Source organism: Trachymyrmex cornetzi, unplaced genomic scaffold (genome assembly GCF_001594075.2).
Source record: "Trachymyrmex cornetzi isolate Tcor2-1 unplaced genomic scaffold, Tcor1.1 scaffold907, whole genome shotgun sequence".
Classification (NCBI taxonomy): Eukaryota; Metazoa; Arthropoda; class Insecta; order Hymenoptera; family Formicidae; genus Trachymyrmex; species Trachymyrmex cornetzi.
In genome coordinates this window covers 77,494-86,174 of record NW_017300253.1, presented here as the reverse complement: position 1 = coordinate 86,174, position 8,681 = coordinate 77,494, and the positions used below count along the sequence as shown (strand labels likewise).

General features: G+C 38.2%; 1 protein-coding gene across 1 annotated transcript; it reads left to right on the top strand.

Annotated features, from left to right (window-relative positions):
* The first annotated feature begins 6,262 nt into the window (after window positions 1-6,262).
* LOC108769469 (uncharacterized) lies at window positions 6,263-7,228 on the top strand. Its single transcript, XM_018520483.1, has one exon. It carries the CDS (start codon window positions 6,263-6,265, stop codon window positions 7,226-7,228), a length of 966 nt encoding a protein of 321 aa, XP_018375985.1.
* The last annotated feature ends 1,453 nt before the right edge of the window (window positions 7,229-8,681 follow it).

Genomic DNA, 8,681 nt, shown 5'->3' with positions numbered 1-8,681 from the left:
TAGTTCTATTAAACAGCAAACGTGATTAGTCATCAGTTTCTCGGCGGATTAAGTAATAGGCGTTGGTGAAGCTGGCCCAAATTGTGATTCTTTACGAGAAGCACCATTTGGGTCAGTTTCACCAACGCTTAGCGCTTTTTTTACCTTTTTTTTAAAAAGGTAAGTTTGTATTCAGTTTCACGGCCGATTAAGTAATTGGCGTTAATTATTACCTATAATGACCCTCTTCGACACATGAACCATAATGAAATATAGCATTCATAACTTTGTACGTCTGTCCAGCTATTAATATTTTCGTTGTCGGAACAGCACATAAACTAAATTTGTGTGGTATCGTATATATTTACTTGATATAAGAGTTTCTCTCTTATATCTCTGTACTTCCATTCAATCGCTTGAATGGAAGTAGAGTTATTAATGGGAATTTGAATAATACTAGAAATTATAACCTTAATAATCAGGATATCAATAAAAATAGTGTAAATGTACATATATGTGTAGATCCGTCTGATATTAGAATTAATAGTTTTGATTCATCTTTGAATAGTTTAAAAAGCAATTGGTTCATTAACCTAACTTCCATTCATATACCATTCAAAGTTCAGAGTTTATTACAATTGGGAGGAAATTTTTCCCTCCCTCCGGTTAACATTAAAAAGACCACTATTGAATTTATTAAGAGTATTGAGAATAATATTAATAAATTATACATTGGTAATCGTTTAGAAGTTAGAAATAGAGCTATCCCGATCATTAGCAATCGTTCATCAGTTCTCAATCATACTGATAGTATGAAAAATAAATTAGTAGATATGTGGAAGGCAACTAGCTCATTTTTAAAGAATAATAGGGACATCATGATTACAAGAGCCGATAAGGGGAATGTGACAGTGGCAATGAGTAAAATGGAATATAAGAAAAATATGCTAAGTTTACTTAATGATAGGGATATATATGAAGTAGTTAAAAAAGATCAAACTAATGGTTTATCGAGGAAATTGAGAGAATTGTTGTCTAGATGGGAAAAAAAAGAATTTATTACTCATTATACATACAATAATTTAAATGTGAGTGAAGGTGTGTTGCCGGGAGCATATGGGCTTCCGAAAATACATAAAATAGGAGCACGTCTTAGAATTATTTCAACCGTAGATAGTCCGTTATATCCGTTAGCAACATTTCTACACAAAATTATTCATAAAGTCAGTGTGAACTCATTTAGTCATATAAAAAACAGTTTTGACTTGACTAATGTTTTGAAAAAAACTACGTTAGATAACAATTTTATCTTAATCTCACTTGACGTTGTTTCATTATTTACGAACATACCCATTGATTTAGCCTTGGACAGCATCTCTCTCAGATGGCCTTCGATTTCTAACAGAACGAATATTACTAGGGATGAATTTTTTATTGCATTAAGACTGGTGCTTGATTCGACTTTTTTCTCGTTTGACAATGTTATTTATAGACAAAAATTCGACATGTCTATGAGTTCACCTCTATCTTCGGTTATCGCTGATATTGTGTTACAAGATCTAGAGAGGAAGGGTGTTAAAACAGTATGGTGTGAACGAGCTTAGAAAAAAAACGGAGATCAAAATATCTAGAATAAACGGTTTTATTTAGTATAAACCTTTTGCTTGTGTGCTTCTCCTTCTGTTACTCTAGAACGACTGCAGCTTTTTTTCTGTGCATGTTATCGCTAGTACGATTTCGGTAGGAACGGAAATTACCGAGGTTTTCTGAACCGCGCTCGGCTTGAAAGACAAACAGAGTATGCACTATACAGTCATGCATGAAACTATAGGCGCGTACACTCGCTATAAGAAATGCGCTGAACTTATTAAACCTTAATACTACCGCCGTTTGAGCGTTTCTCGTGAATCTTTATTAGATTTAACTTGTAACACAGATCTCTGAAACGGTCTCGCGGCAATGCCTTCGTAAATATGTCGGCTCGTTGGTTTTCGGAGGGAACATATTCCACTGTAATCTCTTTCGCGTTTACTTTTTCTCGAATAAAGTGAAAATGGACATCTATATGTTTTGTTCTTTTGTGAAACACTGGGTTTCTGACTAATTGGATCGCGCTTTGATTGTCGACAAATAATTTTGTTTCCTGATTACGAAGAACCCCGATTTCTGTTAGTAATTTTCGTATCCAAGTTATTTCGCGCGCTGCCGTCGATGCAGCAACGTATTCGGCTTCTGTCGTACTGAGGGTCACCAGTCGCTGTCTCTGTGACGACCACGTGACGGCTCCGTTTGCGAAACAGAAAACATATCCTGTTGTGGATCTTCGCGTCTCGATATCCCCGGCGTAGTCAGCGTCCGAAAAGCCTATCAATTGTACTTCACTACCGCCGCTTGCATACTCGATACCATAATCGATCGTGCCTTTCAGATATGCAAATATTCGCTTGACTGCTCGCCAATGGATAGCATTGTGATTGCTCAAATATTTGCTTACAGCGTTTACCGCGAACGCAATGTCCGGTCTCAATACGGCCGCGAGAAAAACCAACGATCCTGCTTCGCGATACGGTACGTTTCTCGTTTTTTCATCCTTATCTTCGTTTGGAGATAGTGTTGTGTGCGGATCCGCCGGTACACTCACGGTTTTCGCGTCTGCCATCCCGAATTTTTCGATTATTTTTCGCGTGTATGCGCTTTGATGTATCGTTAACGTTTGTCGTTCTTTATTGCGTTCAATTTGCAGCCCGACGAAAACATTTGAGTGTTCGACAGTTATTTTAAATGTTTCGCTTAGTCTATGAATAATTAACTTAAGTGTCTCTACATTTTTCGAGGCTACCAGCCCATCATCGACAAATAGCGCCAAGTACACTTCGTCATTATTGAATTTTCCGGTGAACACGCACTTGTCCGCGTCGCACTCTTTAGGAACTTTTTGAATTTCAGGTTTCAACACCTTGGAGCCTGCTTCAATCCGTAGAGTGACTTCTCGAGCTTGCATGCCATGTATTTCGGATCTTCTTTCACCTTCAGTCCTTCCGGGATTTCCATGAAGATTGTCTCTTCCAGCTCTCCGTACAGGAATGCAGTTTGGACATCAAACTGCATTATTTCGAGATTTTTTATGGTGATCGTTGCCAGTAATAATCTCAGAGAGTCATACCTGACTACTGGAGAAAATGTTTCATTGAAGTCGATCCCTTCTCGTTGCATGAAGCCCCTCGCGCACAATCGTGCTTTGAATCGGTATGCCTTCCCGCCGACATCCTTCTTTACCCGAAACACCCATTTCGAGTCAATTAGTCTCATTGTTGGCGTCATAGTCACGAGTTTCCACGTGCTATTTTCTTTGTGCGAATTAAGTTCGTTTTGAATAGCACTTGCCCACTGCGTGGCTTCTGTGCTATTCATTGCCTCATCGTACGTTAATGGAATGATGTACTCGGCCAAGTTTGCATCGTGCCGGTACCTGCTCGGGACTTGAATTTTCGATCGATCTCGAAAAATTTTTTGACCTTCCTGGTTTTGCTCAGCCTCTTTTTCGTCAGTTTCTTGTTCGTTGTTCTCTTCTTGTTCTTCGATGCTGTCGTCGTTGTTTATGTCGCTGTCGATCTCGTTCCTGTTCTCATTCGCTGGTTCCTCGACTTTCTTTAGTGGAAGTGTTATTTTATTTTCTTGTTGTTCTGGTCTTGTTTCCACCGATGGCGCACCTATTTCCTCGTTGAAAGTGACATTGCGAGCTATGCTAACCTTTTTCTTCTCTGGATCGTATATCTGATAGTTCGTAGATTCTTCCGTGTATCCAACGAAGATCTTCTTGGTCGCTCGCGCGTCGAATTTTCGTGTGAATTGTTTCGAATATGCACATACGCATCTGAGCCAAAGATTCGAAGATGCTTTAGATTTGGAGTTTTCCCAGTCCATGCTTCATACGGCGTTACAGCACCGTTGGTCCATACGGTTCGATTTAAAACGTACACCGCACAATTTACGGCTTCTGCCCATAGGCTTAATGGCAAATTCTTCGCAATTAGCATTGTTCGCGCACTCTCAACGATCGTCCGATTGTCACGTTCGGCTTTCCCATTTTGCTCCGGATTGTACGGGGCCGTCTTCTCTCGCTGGATTCCGCATTTTCCGATATATTCGTTCAATTCTGAATTGAAGAATTCTGGACCGTTATCGGAACGAAGTGTTTTTATTTTTCGACCGAACTTATTTTCGATCATCTTTTCGAAGATTTTGAATTTTTCGCAGACTTCGGATTTTCTCTTCAGGAAGTAGACGTGTCTGTAGCCGGTCGCTTCATCCTTGAAGGTTAGGAAGTACCTCGAACCTCCGACCGAGTTTGTTGACATCGGTCCGCATACGTCCGAGTGCATTTTCTCGCCTGGTGTAATATTCTTATTGCGCTCTAGTTGTTTGTTAAATGGCAGTCTGTGCGCTTTCCCCATTTGGCATGGTTCACAGAAGACTTCGTTTTTATCTGTGAATGATACTCCGCTTACAAGTCCTTTCGACGCCATTTCGCGAATCGCTCGTTTTCCGACGTGTCTCAAACGTTCATGCCACACTGTTAAATTTGTTGTGGCTATGTTCGCCTCTTCCACGCTTCCTTCTTTCGCGACCTTTATTATCATGCGATAGACATCGTTGTTTTGCTTTATGCCCTTCGCGAACACTTCACCGTCGCGCACCACTTCGACAGAATTGTTTTTGAATTGCACTCTAAATCCCTTCTTCGTACATACTCCGACGGAGAATAGATTTTTTCGTAGTTTTGGGACGTGCAACACATTTTCGATTCGCGCATCCTGCCAAACACCGTCGATAAACTTTTTGATTTGAACCGTCCCCTCGCCAGCGACATTGCAGGTCTGATTATCTCCTAGTGATATCGTGGCGCCACTGCTATCAGTCTTGTACTCGGTAAACCAATCCCGTCGGTAAGTTAGATGTCTTGATGCACCACTATCTATCAGCCAAACCTCGCTTTGGTCGGCCGCCATTATGTGACTTTGCGTCCATAATTCGCGCGAGCTTTTCGCGGTTTTTGAACTTGACTTGTCTGTTGGTTTGCCCGTCTCTACTACGAATGCACAGTCGCGAGCCCTGTTGTCGTCGTCACGGGGCTTCCGCTTGTTTCGACATTGTCTCGCGATATGTCCCATCTCTTGGCATTTGTAGCATTGCACTGACTTTTTATTTTCAGGCGTTTTGTTCTTGGCACTTCTCTTGCCTTGCGAGCTTCTATTTTTCGCGGTCGCGGCCAGTGCTTCCGACGCTTCTTCGCCGTCGTTCAGCCTTGCGTCTTCTCCTGGTAATCAGCCTTTCCTGCAGATTATTGAGGGTCTGTCGTTCAGAGTCAACGCTATCCCACGCGATTTGCAGCGTGTTGAACCTCGTAGTCAAACTTGCGAGGATCTTCGCGATGACTGTGGCGTCCGAGACTTTCTCTCCGACGTCCTTGAGTTGACTCGCCATGTTCATCACTTTGGCCACGTGCTGAACCGCTGTGTCTGCTTCGCTCATTCGATACGCGTGAAACTTTTGCAGCAAACCGAGCTTATTTGTCACAGTCTTTTGTTTGTGAATTAGACTCATTTTGTCCCACATTTCTTTCGCAAAACTGCACGAGAGCACACACACTTGTTGAGTTTCTTCGAGATTTGACAATATTATAAATTTTGCCGTTGCGTCGTCCTTCGCGTTTTTCTTCAGTGCGGCTGCTTGTCCTTCTCCCTCGACAGGTTCTCCTCTCGTACCGTCAACGATATCGTGTACATCGTTCATTACAAATAACGAGTTTATTTGAGCTTTCCAGCCCTGAAAATTTGTCTCGTCGAATGGTTTCACACCCTTAAGAGATATGCCGACAGACATAGCGGATTTCAATTACCGAGTCGCACGTTTTCAACACCGTCGTCTCCGATTTCCAGGGAGATATAGCCGAACTTCGCGTCATGTGCAACCACTGGAATGATTCGTACACGTTCACACTATTTTTCCGCAGTTAACCGTTAACTGGGCCCATAACCTGTTAAAACAATATGATGTGAACGGGCTTAGAAAAATAACGGAGATCAAAATATCTAGAATAAACGGTTTTATTTAGTATAAACCTTTCGCTTGTGTGCTTCTCCTTCTGTTACTCTAGAACGACTGCAGCTTTTTTTTTGTGCTAACGAATATTACTAGGGATGAATTTTTTATTGCATTAAGACTGGTGCTTGATTCGACTTTTTTCTCGTTTGACAATGTTATTTATAGACAAAAATTTGGCATGCCTATGGGTTCACCTCTATCTCCGGTTATCGCTGATATTGTGTTACAAGATTTAGAGAGGAAGGCGTTAGATACTTTAGGTTTTTATATTCCATTTTATGTAAGATACGTGGATGATATTGCCATGGGTGCTCCTTTCGATAAAACCTCAAAAATTCTGGAAGTTTTTAACTCATTTCATCCCCGTTTACAATTTACGTTAGAAATAGGTGGAAAAAGGTTGAATTTTTTGGACATCACTATCATTAAGAATAACCAATCTTTAGAATTTGATTGGTATCATAAGCCTACATATTCGGGGAGATACTTGAATTTTTTTTCTGAACATCCCTTGTCGCAGAAAAAGGGAACTGTTATGGGAATGGTTGATAGAGCTTTTCTATTATCAGTACCTAAATACCATAAAAAGAACTTGTTATTTGTGATAGAGACACTTTTGAATAATGACTATCCGGTGGATTTTATTTTCAATGTAATGAATGATCGTCTAAAATCTTTACTGCATGGAAAAACGTTGATGCAAAACAGTGATAATGATAACGGCACAGATGTAATAAACAATATGTGGTTTGCGTTTCCTTATGTAACTAAGGTTTCGGATAAATTTAGAGACATTACCAAGGATTATAAAGTCAATCTTGCTTACTTTAGTCTCAATAAGCTTAGCTGTTTTATAAAAACACATAAAGATCCGGTACCGAATATGTCTAAAAAGAATGCAGTATATAAGATCAAGTGTAATAATTGTGATGCTTCATACGTTGGTCAGACTAAACGTACAGTAAAGACGAGAATTAATGAGCACCGTAATGATATTCGAAAAAATATTAATAATCATTCGGTAATTACAGAACATAGACTTAATTATAATCACGATTTCGACTGGGACAATATAGAGATTATGGATAATGAAAGATTTTTATTTAAACGACGAATATCAGAAATGGTGCACATACAATTATAAAAAAATGGTTTAAACTTACAGTCTGACACAGAATTTCTACACCATGCGTATATTTCGATTCTGAATAATTTGTAACGATTGTCGTTTCGAAGCCTTTATCTTTATTATTATATAGTTCATGTTATCATTGCTCGGTAAGACAGTCTCTTTATATCCTTTAATTGTTGTCTTTACCGTTTGTTACACATCATAAATGTTATTTACCGATCTATATAAATGTATAATTCGAGCGGGTTTATTGTTGGAAGATTCATACGAGTGTTCGTTGTTATATGAGTCGACATAAAATGTACCACGTATTCATAATTGACGATTCAATTAGATCTGATTTTGAAATTTATTGTATATTGACTGCGGTTTTTGTTATAATTTTAATTAATGGAGTTGTTATACATTATACATAAGTATTGCTGATTATTTTTGGCTTTACGGGTGAGTCTTATTTATTGGTAATTTTATAATTGTATTGGAATTATTTGGTAGCGTCTATTTCTATTTATAGAACTACATCCTCGAACGTTGCCAATTGTTTTTCGAATCTTTTGTCACGTATTGATGTTGATGGAAGGAGTGACCACTCTCGTGGAGCCAAGTAATGGTCAGTAATTAATATTATTGTAAAGGCTAAGATGCACTGATGATGGCTCGAATGGATGCCGAAACGTATGAATTTTAATAATTAATAAACTTATTCATCGCAAAATTTACAGCGACTATACTCTCATTAGCCCTTGTTTATGGTTTTATTTGACAATTTCGAGAGTTTTATTATATTTATATATTTTTTGATATCATTTCATTCCTGTTGTTCACTGAATGTTGAACAAGGATAAAATAATATCTATATACACTCAGGTGGTGTTGCTTAATGCTGGTAGTCCTGCCCGTTAGTTGATTCATAATATTTCATCTTTGTCTGTTTCATTTCCTTATTTTTACCTTTAACTATCGTAGATTCTGTATCGTACTTACATCGTTCAACCGTTATCAGATTTGATTCTTATAAGTATAGGCATTTAAAAACTTAAAAAATCGTATGTTTTTATATAGTAATTTTTATTGTGATTTTGTTGCATTATTAAACAAATATGGTTTATAATATATACAATAAAAAATAGTTAATTATTTTATTGAAAATTAGTCCTACATGTCGTGTTCCAAAGAATCTAAAGTTATAATATCATTACTGTGCCTACATTGCCTGCATTTACACGTTACTGGTTAACATTAATCGGGTTTAATAATATCCGTAGTTGCAACTAGTAATTACTACTGACAAAATGTATAAATAAATACTAGTTAAATTCTAATTTATACTAATTGACACTGACAGTTGTTATCAAATTGAATTTATATACGAATTGAATTTATATACGATATTTTACCGATTTTATATTAGTAATTGATTTATGTCATAACTACAGATGTTAGATTAAACCTAGATTTTTATTTT

Excerpts from the sequence above, each read along its gene's own strand:
- LOC108769469 (XM_018520483.1), top strand. The coding sequence starts at position 6,263 with ATGCCTATGGGTTCACCTCTATCTCCGGTTATCGCTGATATTGTGTTA.